This window comes from Hippocampus bargibanti, linkage group LG14 (assembly GCF_051943395.1).
Source record: "Hippocampus bargibanti isolate YZ-2025 linkage group LG14, ASM5194339v1, whole genome shotgun sequence".
NCBI lineage: Eukaryota > Metazoa > Chordata > Actinopteri > Syngnathiformes > Syngnathidae > Hippocampus > Hippocampus bargibanti.
Genome location: NC_142747.1, coordinates 21,448,430 through 21,467,039, shown reverse-complemented (window position 1 = coordinate 21,467,039; position 18,610 = coordinate 21,448,430). Strand labels below are relative to the sequence as shown.

The following is an 18,610-nucleotide window of genomic DNA, read 5'->3' as shown; positions in this document are numbered from 1 at the left end:
TTCCGGTCACTGTGATTTTTACAAACAACGACATTGTACGAGCCAATATTCATAAAACGCCACCGGTTGTGTAAGTAGGACAAACATTAAAGCAACATTTTGGAATTAAACGTATGACGAATATTAATGTAGAAGGTCCTATCATTAAAAATGTCGATTAAAAAACAGACTTTTATTGTGGAGGTCATTTGCCGGTATTCTCTCTGGCCATTTTTACAGTGACTTTGCACCACTAACCAGTGAAGATTTGGACGCTTTTATGTTATATTTCATCATACCGTCATAACATGTCAAACTGTTTTTAGTCCAACAATAATGCAGACCCGCTCAGTTATTCCTCACGTCGATTATAAATACAGTTCAGTAAAAGTGCACTTGAATGAAAAGTGTCATTAGAATGATAGCGCGATGTCCAGAAATAGTAGACTTTGGTGCCCTCTAGTGGTTTCTTTGCAGTATCAAATGGTTCATCCAGACTATACAGAGTCTTGCACTGATTTAACCTAATTTTTATGTACAAACAACTTAATACATCGGGTTTCTCGTTTAATATCGGTCATTGTGGTCGTGCTTTGATACATGTACGTGCCAATATTCATGAAACGCCACCGGTCGTGTAAGTATGACAAACATTAGAGCAACATTTTGGAATTTAAATGTATTGCCAATATTAATGTAGAAGGTCATATCATAAAAACTATCGATTAAAAAAACGTATATACTTTTATTGTGGAGGTCATTTCCGTTATTCTTTCTGGTCATATTTCGTGACTACTAACCTGTGAAGATGTTTAGGCTTTTACGACTTCATCTTTAACCAGTGACAAGTTATATTTCATCATAACGTAATATCACGTCAAACTATTTTTAGTCCAACACTAATGCTCACTTATTCCTCGCGCCGCTTATAAATACAGTGTAGTAATTTCTTTTGCAGTACCAAAGGGTTCACACTGTGTTTCTTACAGTGATTTAACCTACTTTTTTGAATGTACAAACAAATAAATCACTTTTATGGTTTAATATAGGTCATTGAGGTCCTGCTTTGATAAGGAAAAAAAAACATGTATTCCCTCAGTGTGTTCTGTACAAGTAATAATGCGATGAGACGGTGAAACATTTTGTTTTGTGGTTCACTGTGATATAACGGCCCTTCACTCCGAAGTGAATGAATTTGTCCTCTCTGGGCTGGGTTGTAAAACAAAACACATTCGATATTCGTCCTGAATTTTGGCGTCGGGGTTATGAAGCCGTAAAGTCCGTAAAGTCCGTAAACCGAGAACCGCGCACGCTTTGGTTGCTTTAAACGTTAGGCCACAAGAGGGCAGTAGAGGTCTACATATACATATGTATATAGCATCAACCGTTATCACTCCAGTCGTGAGCATAGCCGCGACTAAATGACAAAAAACAAACAAACAATAAACAGACAAACAAACAAATCAATGAATAAATAAATCGCTGTGACTTCCTTCAATGAAAGTAAGTTCAGGCCACAATGAAAAGCCAACACTGACTCATTCTGTAATTTCATGACGAATGTCTCGTGGTGGGTGTTTGACAAAAAAATAATCATAAAAAAATCGTGGGTCAAGTTTAACCCTTGTCATTGTCTGATAATAATTTTGCGTACCTGATGCCATTCAGTTGCTTTTTGCTCTCTTATTATTTGATTCAAATGCATTATCTCATCATACAGAAGCGTACGGCAAGATGCACGTTTGATTTGATGATGAAGGTGAATGGAAGTAAATATTCATAACTTTTAGCTCACTTGTAAGGCAGGCCTTGTTAAGGTGTATGATATACAATACTATATATACTGTATTGTCATTTTGTACAGCGTTGTCTGTGAACAACAAAAATAGTGACGTACAAATCAAAACAAATACATCATGACGATATCAATCGGTATAGAATAAAAATGGCACCGAAGGTTGCATTCATTTGTCTTGTCTTTACAACGGAATAATAGATTGAGATCCGCAGCCGTGCGCCGTGGATCAATTGTCAAGTGACTGCTAGGATTCTGAACAGAAGCAAGATTCCACAAGTGGAGATAGAGATAAGAGGCCTTGGACAAAAATATATTGAGTCACAAAATCGCAAGAGCAACTAAGTACAGTGTTGGTAAAACACAATCACGGTGAACGGGTTAAAAAAAGAAACAAGAAAATGTGAGTGAGAAAAAAAGCTCCGGCAAAAGGTAAGGAACATCTTTTCCTTTGGGCTTTCGGAAATAAAACAACAAGGCTTTAAAAAGAAAAACAAAAACAATTCGAGTCAGTCACTGCATGTATAAATAAAACAGTATTGTATTGTATTGTTTGTATTGCCCCACTAGTTGTTTTTGGAACATAAAAAAAAACATCAATTGCTCGTCAAGTGAAAGGACAAGAGAATCCAGCGCGTATTTAACAAGAATACTTCCAGATCAAAGACGCGATGAATGACCAGGCAAAGGAAGGCTAGGAGCGGAAAGAAAAATCTCGTCAACGTCGAGATCATTGATTGAGGACAGAGTTGTGAGCGAGGCTTAATAATCCAAAAGGCCAAAAATTGTTGGCGTGGCTTTCAAAGAACTAACTCGAGTCGATTCCCAGTCTCCGGCTGAAGCCTGGAAAACAAACAAACAAATACAAGAAACAAGACAGGACCGTGACGATGAAAATGCTAAAAGAAGAAGAGCAGGTGTTCCTTCCTGTTCCTCTCCGTAAGGATGCGGCTTCACATCAGTCTTGATTAATCGGGACGTTAACAGGACAACCATTCTCCTAATAGCTTCTGGTTGCGGAAGTTTTTTAGGAGATGGAAAAGAGGAAAAGGGCTTTTAAAAATAGAGCCCAGTCCAAGCACGATGGATGCATGGGAAAACAAATGCCATTTGAAATCCCGACAAAGCAATTTGCGGCTCATAATCAAGAGGGAGGAAGCATTTTATCTCATTTCCCTCCACTCTAAAGCTGATGTGTTCTCTTTCATGTACTTTTAAAACAGCACGTCAATGCTTGCAAGTAAGACGTCATTTTAAAAAAAAAAAAAAACAACAACTAAATGTGGTCGAGAATGGGATTGCCTGTTGTTTCTTCCACAAAGAAGATTCAAATTGCACTCAATTTCATATTACGTAATAGCAAATTTGATTCTATTTTGGATGTTATTTTCACATAAATATACAGTATATTGCTTGTTCGTAAAAAAAACATCTGACGGCGGATATCATGTGAGCACACGCATTCCAGACTTACACCCCTGAGACATAAGTTAAAAGTCAAAGTTCACTTTTGACAAACTTGGGAGAGTATACCAACAAACAAACATTCTTGCAGTGGAGGACGGTGGATTTCTTCACCAGGCCTTCAGTAGCGCTACGTCTGAATCAATTCAGACTGAAATAAGTGCGGTGCGATTTACGACAAGGCCACTGGAGGCTATCATTAGCTAAGAAACACGTCAATGTAACTAACTGACCTTTCTTAACGACGTCCATTTTTTTCTTGAAAAGTCCGTCTTGGGAATGGCTTTAACGGTAAATCTGCAACCAAATCCATTTCTTCTCCTCCTTTAGCCACTGCGGATGGACAAAATTCCTTTTAAATCATCACAATATATTTGTTGATGAAGCTCGCTAGCGATAAAGTATGCTAACCGCTATTGTTAAGAGCGGCTCGCGGTTGGAGAAGTTCCGCAATCTCGGCACGTCGCGAGCCAATCATAGTTCGCAAACTATGACTGACGAGTGATTAGCCAATCATAGTTTGCCAAAACTGCTACGTCGGTACGCCTTTTGGGTTGCCGACTCGAAATATGATTGGTTAAAGCGACGGTCTGATCGACACGTTAGAGACTCCCGCGCCCGCAGAACTGACCGAGAAGGTATCCAGGTAGATTTCTGACCCCGGCAACAAATAACGGCTGGAATTGATTGGTTCAAATGCGTAAATACGAAAGCACACACCCGGAAGCGGCGCGACGGGGGGAAAGCAATGAAAGGAATCTGAAAGACAATTTGGAAATACTATTTCATAAGAATTCACGGATAAAATATAATTAACGTCTGTCGGCGATTCAGTTATTTTTAGGCCAGCAGAGAACGTTTTGCAGGCATCGGCTGTCCTCCACCGATATCTTGTATATTAGACGTTAACAATGAAGTCTGCCGTTTTGTTAACATCGTCGCGTCTAGAAGACTTTTAACACAATAAATAGAAATCCTTCCACGAGTGAACTCAACCAGAAGCAGAGAGTGAAACTTGTAATATTTGAAGTCCAAGAAAGGCCAACGGAAAGAAACGCTCGTTCTGATTCAAACAATTACCGGATTTTCTGTGAATCAAATGCTTGCATATTTTCCTGTTTGGAGCAGATGTATAGCAAACAGTGGTGACCCCTCGCGACCTCCCCCTTCCCACACACACATACACACACACACACACACACACACACTCTTTTTGAATATAAAGTGAATGCTTGTTCCTCGTTGTGAAACATGACGAGAGAAAAGACGTATTTGAACGGGCAAGCCGAGTGTGACCTGACTGGCTGGGTCGCATCGCAAGCTGTCACAACCGGAACGAGAGCGGGTACAAGTGCATTGAAGGATGAGCGCGTGCGTGCGTGCGCGCTTGACGAAAGGAAACGTGACTAGGGTGGCGAGGGTAGCGTCGTTGCCCCGGATGCGACTTGACCTCGTTTGTCGTCTTGACGTCTTGATTGGAATCTGTCATCTGCATCTGCACGAGAGCGACAAAGGATACAATCACGCTTAGTCATTCGCCCTCGGCGGAAAACAAAACAAAACAATACAAAACAAAAAGGCAAGCAAACAAAAGCACACGATATTTTAAATTTAGGAGTCGTGGGGGGACGGGGCGTGCTTTTTATTTCTAAGTGTATTTAAAATATGTAGAGAAGACTCCTTTACAAATTTCGTGCAAACCCAGAGAATATTTTATTATTGGATACATTTAATAAATTTAATACATACATTTGACATTTAAAGAAATACACCAAAAAATCAAACAACAAACAAACAAATAAATAAATGAGCAAATGAATGTACGAAAACATACATAAAAACATAAATGAATAAGCACACGAACGAATGAATGAATAAATAAATAAATGAGCTAATGAATAAAAGAGGGAATGAATAAATAAGTAAAAAGCTAAATAAAGGAGCAAAAAAAATACACGAGTGAATAAATGAATGAATCAACAAATAAGTAAATAGATCGATACATACATATATGAGCGAATACATCAATAAATGGGTGAATAAATAAATGAATAAATAAATAAGTAAATAAATAAATAACTGAGTGAATAAATGAATGAATAAGTAAATAAATAAATGAGCAAACGAATGAACGAATAAAAAAATAAATACATACATACACACATAAGTGAATTAATAAATGAGTGAATGAAAAAATACTTAAATACATGCCTAAATAAATAAATGTGCATATGAATGAATGAATGAATGAATGAATGAATGAGCAAATGTGAGTGACGAAGGTGGTTTGGGGTTTATTTCCCCGAGACATCGCGCCTGCGTGGAGGGCCATTGTTCACGCACGCAGAGCTCCCGAGCGAGTCAACTGCACGTCAACCTCCACTTCACCCCCACGCGCTCACCGGACTATCCTCTGCATGCTTTGCCATATGACATACGAGGACGTGTATGCAGCTTTCTTTCTTTCTTTCTTTTGCTTGCTTGCGTAAACCTGAACAAAAAACCGCCAATGAAATGTTGTCATTGGCGCAACCCGAATTTGTCCAATGGTTGCCTCGTCGCAGCTATCGGACTAAATAGCTCGTTTTGGTGTTTTTTACAGGCTCCAAAGCGCCGTCTCCCTTTCCCGGTTGTAATTTACAATGGCGTCTACTTTAAAAACAAAAAAGCGCTCGTCTTTGTTGTTTTAAGAGAGGAGTTTGGCATCCAAACGTGTCCTTATCACCGCCTTGTTTAGAAAACAGCAAATGTGAGCAAGTTGACTGCATGCGACGTGCCCCCCCCCCCCCCCTCCGTCCCTTGTGCGCGTGGATGCAGAAGGTCCTCCTGCTCCTCCTGCTGCTTCCATTTCGTGATGGCAGAGAATCGGATCAACAACAAAATGCACAGACACTCTTTTGGCAGATCAACGCATTCACTACAACAACAATCATCATCATCATCATCAAAAAGACTGTAATAGTTACACAATGGGGACATTTGCAACAACAATAATAATAACCTACTGTATTTGAAAATCAAACTTTTGTAAGTAAAACGAGAAACACACACACACACACACACACACACACACACACACACACACACACACACACACACACACACACACACACACACACACACACACACACACATATATATATATATATATATATATATATATATATATATATATATATATATATATATATATATATATAATAAACATCCTAATGTATATGTATATTAAGGTTGATATGATTCTATATTAAAACTTTTTTAAATGAAGAAAAACTTTTTTTAATAAAAGGTCAAATAAAAAAAGACCTTTTTAATCAAAAGGTGAAATTTTCAAAGAGTTCCAAAGTTCCCGTTCGTTTCCTGCCGCCGCCGCCGCTGCGTTTTGAGAAACGATGCCATGTCCTGTCAAAGTTACACAAGTCGACTACAACAAATTAATGAAGAGTGCACACTCTTATTCCTAGCTTCACACGGAGCGTCGATTTAATCAAGTTAAAGTTTCCCCCCTGCATGGAATACACAAACACACACACACACACACACACACACACGAGTCTTGTGTGTGTGTGTGTGTGTGTGTGTGTGTGTGTGTGTGTGTGTGTGTGTGTGTGTGTGTGTGTGTGTGTGTTGAATCCCTATATATGTGACTAGATGTGTGACGTTTTTCACCTGCATGGGCGCCAAATTGACGGTGAGCTCAACCGACGGATGTGAGCCAAACAACCTCGTGAATCGTGCACGACATCAAACTTTGCACCACGCAAAACAAGCCACGCGTGGATTTTAAATGAGCATTTTGAAGTGCATCAAAGCGCCCACATTGCTGAGAAAGTGCCGAAAAGTTGACTTCCAATCGAAAACGTGCATGGCGAGAATTGTCACGACGGAAATTTGGATGGATCATAAATAAGGTCAAAGCCTTTCAAGTACTATCCGTTTAGTATATTGGCTTGCTGCATGTCACAACACATGCAGCCCATGCAGTCCCTTCGGTCACTTTACTGGTCATCTCTAAAAAAAACAGAGGATAGATATGACTTCTGTGTGCATGGGAAGGTCACGCGCGGATTCTCCAAATAGTTGCATGTGCACTGAGAGCAGCACTTATATCATACCCAATTACTAGTAGTAGTATTCAGCATTATTATTACTATTATCAGTATTCCACGACTATTTTTATTCTTATTGTGTCGTCATATTCTTTCTTATTTAGTTTTTGTTACTTGAAGATGGCGCCGCGACAGTGTCTGCCTTTCCAGCTGCTCCTGTATTTTGTTTTTCTACTTCTTTCTTTCCTTTCCTCTTCCTTACATCACGTTGCTGCTGCGAAATGTACATTTCTCCACTGCCAGACGAATAAAGGTACATCCAATCCAATTATTGCTATTATTATATGTAATATTCCAGTATTATTATGATTCCGATGATGTTTAATACAGTATTGTTTTTTTCCCCTTTGTATCATTTGTCATCCATTGTGATGGCTGTGCCTTTAGCGTTCTCGCGTATAAAATGTGATTCTTCACCCACCGCGGATATTTAGAATATTAGAAAATGGATGAAAATGTATTTATGCTTTATGTCTTGTTTTAATTTGCCCGCCTTCCAACTTGCACAGTCATATTTTTTCCATCCATGCAATTTCATCTGTGAATGAATTTAAAAAAAAGCCAGGTGATGCTTTCGGGGTTCAAATGAAACTTTTTTAACGATATTCATAAAAAAATATCAAGTTGATAACGTAACGAGACCATCAGCGTTTTTAAAGACCTAAAAAAAGACAAAATAGTAATTTTGTTCACGTGTCCGGGTTATTATGTGATTATCCAACAGTCTGATGCACATTAATTATTGTTAATGATATATCATTATCTATCGTGAAATTATTGTTAGTTAAGCCCCTGTTTGAACCATTTTGATACTCTCTTTTGATTTTATTTGGATTTTTTTTTAAATCTATGTTCATATGAACTCGCTCGTCGTAAAAGACCATAAAGCTTAACTGCAAATTAAAATCATCATTTCCAATTATTTGCAAGGTTTAAATGGACATTTTTTTCCCGTTGGGGTTGTCAATGTTTTAATCGGCTAATGTGCTTGCCCTTGTCTATTTTTTAAAGGACATTGCTTCAAAAACACCGCCGTATTTTATCAAACACGTTTATTTAAAAAAAAAATCACAAATCTGGAAAAAAAAAATATGGAAAAGTGCTAATGAAAATTAAACATGGCCCCAAGATGAATGAAACAATAAACAGTATCAAGTTTATTAAAAAAAGAGGATGCAAAACCTGCTCCCGGCCGATTTCACGTCATCGGAAATTAAAATGGAGGGAGCGAATATGGCAAGAGGGGGGGGGGGGCAACACAAAACATGGAACACCCTGAATTGTCTTCACGACAATGAATTGAATCATTTTTGGGGGAGCGACAGATTTACAACCGATTTGCGCGGTCAAAATGTTTTTGGGAAAGTCGCAATTGTCGATTTTTGGTCAAGTGGACAAAATACGCGCCGTCACAAAAGTCATTTGTGGCTCCGAATGGAAATCAAGTTGACACAACAACAACAACAACAACAACAAAATCATACCCGTGCAGGGCGGTCCGATTCCAAACGTCGCGGGACCCGATGCGCCCCCCCCCCCCCTCCCGGAGACCCTCGTTTACACCCACGCAGACTGCGGTTTCTAAACATCTGCACCTCCAAAGTCGTCGCGGTGGTCGTCGTCCCCCCAAAAATCGCCGGAAACGATCGCAAGGGTCCGAGTCGGAGCTCCGATTAGATATCAATCCTCGTATGCAACGCCGAGTGTTTGCTTTCGTGTTCCCAGTACGAGCAGTGCATGACGGACAACTCCGCCGGTTGTCGGGAGCAAGCGAACTGAAGGCCGGCGGCTCCGTTTCCGGAAGAGACCGGCGGCGGCGGCATCGGCGGCGGCGCGGCGGCGGCCGGGCTCAGCGGCTGAGAGTGGTGCGGGTGAAGCGGGTGATGGTGGTGGTGGTGGTGGTGGTGGCTCATGTGGCCGTTGTAAGAGTTCACCACTCCCGGCAGCGCCACGCTCTGCACCCTCGAGTAGGGATTGTAAGAGGCCGGGGCGGACAGAGCCTTGACCGGGCCGACGTTCCCGCCGCCGCTCCCGCCGCCGCCGCCGCCGCCGGCCATCTGGCAGGACGCGTAAGGCATCGGGGCGGGCGCCTGGCCCAGGGACCACGAGTTGTTGATGAAGCCGGACTGCAGGTACTTGGGCGGCGACAGGTAGCCGTAGCCGTCCCCCCCGAACAGGGACTTGCCCGCTTGGAAGTGAGCCGGCGGCGGTCTGAAGGGTCGCTTCATTCGGCGGCGCCTGCGGTAGTTGCCCTTCTCGAACATGTCCTCGCAAGCCGGGTCGAGGGTCCAGTAGTTGCCCTTCCTCTCCCCGCCGCCCTCCCGCGGAACTTTGATGAAGCATTCGTTGAGACTCAGGTTGTGGCGGATGCTGTTCTGCCAGCCCTTTTTGTTTTTCTCGTAGAATGGAAATTTCGCCACGATGTACTGGTAAATACCAGACAGGGTGAGGCGTTTCTCGGAACTCTCCCGGATGGCCATGGCGATGAGGGCCACGTAAGAGTACGGGGGCTTCTGAGACGGATCCGCTTTCTCCGACGCTTTTTCCCGGAGCGGCTCTTCTTTCGGTCGCTCTTTCTCCTCGGCGTCCCGGATCATCAATGCCATCGCGTCGGCGTCGGGGTCGGGGTCGGGGTCGGCGTCGTCCGGGTTTTGGTAAGCGGCCATCATTTCCCAGCGAAAGCAAAGCGCTCCGCTCCGAAAGCGCGAAGGCGGACGCGCTGAGGTCCCGGTGTCTGCCGGGCGTTCTTTGGCGGGATCTGGAGGTGGCCACACATGAGGCTCTTCGGCGACCCCCCCCCCTCTCCTCACAATTGCTTTATGACCAAGACGCAAGTCGAGTTGTGAGATAGATGGGATTCGGTAAGCCCATCCCTTTTCCTCGCCCACCCTCGTCCTCACCCAGACCGCCTTCCCGCACTGAACGACGTTGCGCGTCGTGATTTACGCACTTGAGACTTCCGCCTCTACTTTCACAGACAATTCAATCGACGTTTCTGGAAGAGCGACTTCATTACGTTCAGTAGCTTTGCGACGCTAATAGCCTTTGGGCATTTTTGTCCACTTCTAAAAAGTCTCCGCGACCGTGACATTTTCAGCATACTGTTTATTATTCGTGATGATGATCAGACTCCAAATCATTTTTATTGATGATGATGATGATGATGATGATGAACTACCGCATGTAAATGGCTGCGTTTTATTTGGTGTCTCAAACATATTCAAATACTTTTCGACAAAGTACTAATTATGCAATATTGCAACACATACAATTTTGTGTGAAGTAATTGTATTTTATCGTTGTTGCAGAACAACGCAAACCGGTTGAGCAGCTTTCGGTTTCAAATCAGACTATTGGGGCACACCTGAGAATTGTGATCATTTTTTAAACAATAACAATATGAATTTGGAACTAACAAATAGAAAAATATAGATAGGAAATATATCTCAAACTGCTGCCTTTAAATTAAACACTATGCATGAAATGAGTACCACTTCTGACAGTTCCAATCGAAACTTTATCACGTGTGTGCGTATATATATATATATATATATATATATATATATATATATATATATATATATATATATATATATCATATATACCATACACAAACATTATATATATATATATATCACATACATATACACATACACAAACATATACCATTTAAAACATACACACACACACACACACACACACACACATATATAACAACATATATATATATATATATATATATATATATATATATATATATATATATATATATATATATATATATATATATATATATATATATAAAATAATATCGCCTCAACGTCATGAATTTATGACTAAAATACTAACTTTATGATTGTCATTTCCCTTAAATAATAGTTATAATTATAGTTTTTTTTTTTAAATCAATGTAATGGATCGAGCGAATCTCTTATTTATTTGAACTTCCACGACAGTGGTCGATTTATATGGCATTTAACTCGGTCTAAAAGTGATTTTTAGGGGTGGTTGCAACACACTGAGATGTGTTTTGGGGGGATGAGGGTTGTTAAAAATGACTCTCGAACTTTTTTTCGGATGGAAAACATGCGTTTGCTCCTAAAAACAAATCGTTAACAAGTATTAAATGAATGGTCAATTTGCCCCCAAATCAATCAAACAAACAAACAAACAAACAAAACCCCACAAGAGGACGATGTTGCGGTTCTAAGAGACGTTCCAATCTTTCCACTGGGTTCCTTCAGCCGCTTTGCTTGCTTGCTTGCTTGCAAGCGAATCGAGTGCGAGAACTCAAAGGGGGCGGGCGCTGTTCCGTTCAAGGAACGACGTGGAGAGAAGACGGCAAAGTGTCCATTTTGCAGGCCACCCACGCATGAGGCGCCCCACTCCCACTCCCACTCCCACTCCGACTCCCACTCCCACTCCCCCCCCTGCTGGAGTGTATTTCCGCGCGCGCGCGTGCAGGTGGAGCAAGCAGCATTGGCCTGCGTGTCATCGGCCCGCAGGCCTCGCGCGCGCCCTCGGCAGCCGAATGAATTCACGACGCGTCGAAGAGGCTTTCAGTCTTTCAACGCGCCACCTTTTTTAAATTAGCCACGACGCGCCACCTTGGCCACTTCCGCCCCGCTTGCTTCACTTCCTCCTCTTCAAAGAGTCAACGGCTCACGGCCATCATTTCTTCAACAACATTCAACAACCGCCGCCAGATTCAAGCCCTTCGTTTCAGATCAAACGTCAAATCGCCAACTAAGACGAGCCTTGAGTGGAATGTTCCCAATAGCCGTCAAGTCGTTCGATGCCTTCCCCCCCCCAAAAAAAAAAAACCCACCAAGTTTGAAATTCGCTGTTGTTTCATTAGAAAAACCGTCGATTTTCATCACATTTAAAACACAACTAGGATCTTTAGGACTGCTTTATTTCCGGTATACGAGTTGTCCAATTGGGCGCTTTGTTGTAGCTTCAGCTGTTGTTAAAGCGCTATAGAAATCAATATTATGGATTGGTTTGTATTGTATCATCATCATCATATTAAAATATAAATAATAATCCATTTCATTTCTAAGTGCCTTTCAAAACTCTCACTTTACAGTCACAGGACATTTTTTTTTCTGCGGGTGAGCAGCGGCAGCCACACGCGCCAGCGTTCACTCAACCCGGAAGTAACCAACAATACAGAACATTTAAAGCCTATTGCTTTTGGGAACCGAGGAACGATGATAAATTGATCTCTCTCTCTCTCTTGCTTTCTCTCTCTCGGTCCCTCTCTTTTTTTTCTCTTTCTCTTTCTCACTCACTCTTTTTTTTCTCTCCCTTTCTTTCTTTTTCTCTCTCTCTCAATGTCTCTCTAAGTTTTAAATGCTACTACTACTTGTAGTACTACTATCTAAAAAGGTTATTACACCCAATTTAAACGTCTTACTTCGAGTGTGACTGTAAAGCATCCTTGAGAGTTTTGAAAAGTGCTTCTAAAAAGAATATATTCTTCTTCTTATTATTATTACTAGACCAGAAAAATAACATTTGTTTTGTATTTTAGGATTATGATAATGATTATAAATAATGTCCATCAACAAATACATGTTGGCAAATGTATTCATTGAACACATCAAGTGGGACTCCACAAAGATTTGGAGCCTTTGGAACAAAATCCATTTCAGTGAGTTGGCTTTCATGACAGCATCAAAAATCCAAAAGAAAAAATGCAATGTTTGCTCTCATATTTTCTTGCTAACGAGCCAATTGTCGACGTAAAAGGCCAGCCGTCACGGCCAAGGGGCCGTCGTATCATTTGAAAAGTGGGGAATTCTTGTCCTCTTGCACTTCCTGCCCTCGCAGATCTGGAACTCGGATGTTTATCATTGCGCGTGCGGGTGGAATGCGGCGGACGGACGGACGGAGGGACGGATCCGCCGGGTCAGGTCGGGACTGAAGAAAAACCACCCGGGGTGGAGAGAACTCAAGTCACCTCAGATTTGCAAAAGAAGAGAATGACATTGTCTATCAGAATCAGAATCATCTTTATTGGCCAAGTATGTCGAACACACAAGGAATGCGTTTCCTTCCGGTTGAACACGCGGCACTAGTAGCATCATAGAAAAAACTGCAAAGACAGTTCTATTTGGGTTACTGTTTAGAGAGTTAATGGTGACCGGGGCAAGAAGCCTGCCTAAAGGGAGTTGCTGGACAAGGTGGTGAGCAGGGTGCGCAGGGTCCAGGACGACAAAAACCCTGCTACCGCAGTGGACACATCTTCATCTGGCAGTGAATGAGTTCATTATTCCTGATATAAAAAACATCCCCAAAGTCATTCCCCAAATGAGTCCAGTGATTTTTTTTGTTTTGTGTTCTCAGGCGCCCTCATCCCCTCCCTCCAACTTAATCTGTGTGGGGGTTTCAAGCTGCAGGAGGAAACCTGGCGCTCACTGTTTATTTGCTCTCTCATCTCTTTTGAGAGCCAGCGCAGCCACGTTGAAGGAACTGCATGAGGGCTGAGGGTCCATCGCACCCTTTACCCTTGCCCTCGTCCTGCCTCTCATCCCTCCTTCCTTTCATCCGGGAAAGATTGTCTTGCATCAAATGACATTTCGTTGCATTCACTTGCATCAAACCTAATATCGCTTCTCCTTATCGTAGTCCTTTCAACGGACAGTTAGGACGGAGCGAAGAAAAAAAAACATCCTTTTCAGCGACCTAGCCACTCTGGAGGACTTGCGCACTGCAAGAATCCCAACGAGGGCAGGGAAAATCCGACCGGACCCTCCGCATCCTGCCCACCACCTTTTCCAGCGCTAGCGATCCACGCGCATCAAATCCAGCAGATATTTAAAACGGTTCTAACAGCCCCCCCATGCCATTTACTCTCTAAACAGTCACCCAAATAGTGCCTCTTTTTCAACGATGATACTAGTGCAGCGTGTTCTACCGGAGACAAATTCCTTGTGTGTTCTACATACTTGGCCAATAAAGATGATTCTGAGAAGAGCAAAAATCAATGTCAAAAACAAAAGTCTCCACAATCCCATCAGATTGGATTGATTTATTTTGAAGGCCATGTTCTAATTTTATAGCCGCACTTCTTATCATACAGCTTCAAAACTACTCATCTGAAAAAAACAAACAAAACAAGACAATCACTCTTAAAAGGAAATCATAATCTGTAACCAGCAAATTTGGATATCAGAAAAAACATCAACACAAGACAAATATTTTTGGGAAATTCTCATGACATATTTTATACCTAAGGACCAAAAAATATCGTTGAAAAGACTTTATAGTCAAAATGTTGGTAAATTACCAGTCGTAAAAGGCTTTGAGTTATTTGAGTATGATGCGATATGGCGATTACTTGAACTGCCTGGCAGGCGACCGAAGAGGAGGTTTATGGATGTGGTCAAAGAGGTCATGAAGGTAGCTGGTGTGAGAGAAGAGGATGCACAAAACCGGGATAGATGGAGGACATTGATTCGCTGTGGCCACCCCTGAGGGGAAAAGCCCAAAGGAAAAGAAGAAGAATTGATACGATACGGCGATGAAAAAATGTTTTTCTCAAAATGTTTCAAGCCCAGGTGTCAAAGTCAAGTCAAGTCAGGAATTTTTCACCAAAAAAAAAAAACCACCATGTGTAGTAAGGCCTTTTTAGACGGGAAAAAAACCCGACCATGTATAGCCAGGCAGGGTGTCCAAAAAAAGGCATCAAGACCAAGACATGTCCACTTCCTCACTCGAAGAACTTGTTTTCACCGTGCCAACTTAACGAGCTTCAACCACGGCCTGGCTCACAAACTTCCCCAAAAAGTCCCCAAGTAACCTCACCCCCCCCCCCCCCCCCCCCCCCTTGATCCCCAGTTTAGGATTAGATTTCAGGGCAAATCAAAACAAGTCACTTGGTTGGAGGCAATTACGCAGGTAGGCCAACCTCGCTGGCCAAACAAACATGGCTGCCAGCCGACACTCTCAAGACAGATCAAAGCTGCCGACTGACAAGGAACGGCGAGAACATTCAAACAAGGGCTTGAAAACGTTCATTTTCTCTCGCAGGACTCACGAGCCGTCTTCCTCGTCGCTCTTTTCGCTTTTCAACCACTGTCCGCTATTGAAAGATGGAAAACAATCATTATTAACAGTGCAGAAATGCAGAGTTTGGTGCTTTGCTCGTGTCATCATCAACAATGTCTTTACAAATTAGCCAATGGTGATGACTGGTGCATTTTTCTCCGAGCACACTCTGATCGATTCATTGCATTTGTTTGTTATTTATCAATTAACTCATTGACTGCTAGAAGATATGCAAAAAAATGTGTCCGCTCCAGTGCCAGGGTTTTTGTCATTTTCATTCAAATTCCAGGAGCCACAGAGTTTTGCCTCTTAGGACGACATCAACATTTATGACAGTTTTAGAAACCTTAAACTCTCTTCTTTCATCAGAAAACAAAGAGTTAATTCCTAAAAATGATATGGGTTTGGAGTTATATGCGCTTGAAATGAGGGCAGCTGTCCAAAATACAATGCAATACAGGTAACATCTGACTTATGACCGGCTCGACCTACGACCACCCGTACTTACGACCGCGACCTTCAGACCCTTCTCTTAAATTTTGAATTCTACGCCTGGCACCGCAACGCGCTAGCGGGCCGGCTACGTGTACGACAATTTTGGCCAGCCAGCCGGCCAGCATGTCACTCTCGCACAGCAATCCACCGTGCGATGGCACCAGAGGGGAGTTTGTGAGTCCTTTAGCCTCCGAGTCTTTATTCGACATTTTGAATGGATTTCGACTTACGACCATTTTAACTTGCGACCGTTTGGTCGGAACGGAACTCGGTCGTAAGTCGGATGTTACCTGTACATACATGTTTACAATGCGCTTCAACAACAGCTGAAACCTAAACAAAGCGCTAACATGGAAAAAAGGCAAACGCTGCCGCCTTGTGGAAAAGAAAGAAACAACGCCAGTGACCATGGCCAGCACTTTATCGGCACCTTAAGCATGAAAAAACAAAAGCAGAACACATTGGGGAATGGCGCTCCACGTCATATTTTCAATTCCCGAATACATTTGCAAGGAATTGTTTTCTTAATTTTGCAGCTTTGCTTACATGTCCATTGTTCTTCTCTGTTTCCTTGCTTTTTTTTCTCTCTTTTGTTTTCCCGCACCTTGGAAAAGCACCGCTGCCTGCCCAGGCAACCACAAAGCTCACCCAACGTGGCAACCAATGGGCCGACAGAGTGGAAGTGGATTTCAATGAATCCGCTCGCTGATGTTATCTGACCAGAACATGGAAAGAGAAGCTCAGTCAAGTCTTTACAAAGCGCCAGCTGCCCATTAGTGATTGACTTTACCCACAATCACTCAATCTCGACATTTCTCTCTCTCTCTCTCTCTCTCTCTCTCTCTCTCTCTCTCTCTCTCTCTCTCTCTCTCTCTCTCTCTCTCTCTCTCTCTCTCTATCTTATATGTATTTATGTATTTATTCATTAATTTATGTACTTATTTATTTATTTATCTATTTATTTTTTTATCAATCTTTATATGTATCTCTCGCTTTCTGTTTATTTACATATTTATTTATATTTATCTTTCTATTTATTTATTTATTTATTCATTTATTTATTTATCTTTCTATTAATGTATTTATCTTTCTAGTAATGTATTTATCCTTCTATTAATTAATTAATTAATTAATTTAGTTATTTGTTCATATATTCATTTCTTCATTTATTCATATGTTATCTATATTTTTATTTATCAATTTCTTTATTCATTCAGTCATTTATTCATGTATTTATTAATTTATTTATCTTTCTATTTATGTATTTATCCATCTATTTACTCACTTATTCATTGATTTATTCATTCATTCATGTATGTATCTTTGTATTTATTTATTCATTCATGTATTTATGATATTTTTTTAATGAAGCCAATCCGTCATACAACCACTCTCTTTTTCTAGAAAGTCTGATAATATTGGAAGAGATGCCAATCCAAGATCATGCCTTTTTGTCATTGACACACTTTGAAAAAAACCAAAGCGAAAATATGCTTGATTGCTTTGATTTCAACGTCAGCAGACAAGTTACGTCAGGCAGCCAGTGTTACGACTTCAAACCCAGTCAAATAATATCACTTTTCAAAAACCACAAATCGACACACGCCGCAGTCAAGGCAAGCCGAGCCGAGTCGAGCCAAGCAACAGTGTGTGATTGTCGGCGGGCTCAGATTGCACGTTGCGCAGCGCACAAACCAAAGCTCCTCAATTGCAGCTCGGCCACAATAACAAACTGCAAAACCAGCGCGCAGCCATGAAAGCGTCTGACACTGACTCGATAGACACGTTTGATGGCATCTTTGACTTCTTTGGGAAAAAAAAAAACCACCCACAAAGATACGACATGAAGAACATCATGACCGCCATTTTTTCCCTTGCCGTTGTTTCGAGCATTTCAACCGTTTTATTTGTAATGAGCGCACTAATTACTCCTTCAAAATCCGTTTCATTCAAGTGGTGCCTCACCATCGGTCGCCAACGAGTCTCTTGTCAAATTCCAGCTGGAATAAGTGCCAGCTTTGTGGTCACAAGGACGAGCGCTATAGAAAATGAATATCGAAATAGATTGAAAGCCACAGTAGATTGTCGCTCATGAACTCAAATGTGAGTTGAGGCATGCGTTGTACACGCAATTTCATTTAAAATCAGGATCATCTGCAGCTTTCTGGTAATATTTCTATTATTAGCTAGCTAGCTTTCTATCTATTTGAGTTACTTCCGGGTTGCGTGGCCGCTGGCGCGTTTGGCCACCATTGCTTACTCACTGAAAAACTAAAACTTAGCCTGTGACTGTAAAGTGACCTTTAGAGTTTTGAAAGGCGCTTAGAAATAAAATGTATAATAATAATTATAATAATTATTATTATTATTATCATGGTTTATATAGAGGTTTACATAGGGCTTGAAAAACAGCTGAAGTTGCAATAAAGTGCTAACATGGAAAAAAGGGAAATGCTGCCCCCTTTGGAGAAAGGAAAAAACACTGCCAGAGGTCTGACCAGCGCTTTATTGGCACTCAAGCATGAAAACAAATTCTGGAATGGGGCTCGACGTTATAATTTCAATTCCCGAATCAATTTGTGAATGGCAGTGAATGAGTTAAGTGGGTTGTTTATGGGTGAATCCATCTTACATTGATAGCAGAAAAAGCAATGCAGCAGCTGTCAAACATTTGGAGAGACGGAGAAGGAGAACATGTCCCATGGAGAGTGGA

The 18,610-nt window shown here is 41.5% G+C and overlaps 1 protein-coding gene across 1 annotated transcript; it reads right to left on the bottom strand.

Moving 5' to 3' along the window:
* Positions 1-8,481: 8,481 nt before the first annotated feature.
* foxl2a (forkhead box L2a) lies at positions 8,482-10,210 on the bottom strand. Its single transcript, XM_089014038.1, has one exon. The coding sequence runs from the start codon at positions 10,014-10,016 to the stop codon at positions 9,021-9,023; it is 996 nt and encodes a 331-aa protein (XP_088870164.1). The 5' UTR covers positions 10,017-10,210; the 3' UTR covers positions 8,482-9,020.
* Positions 10,211-18,610: the final 8,400 nt, after the last annotated feature.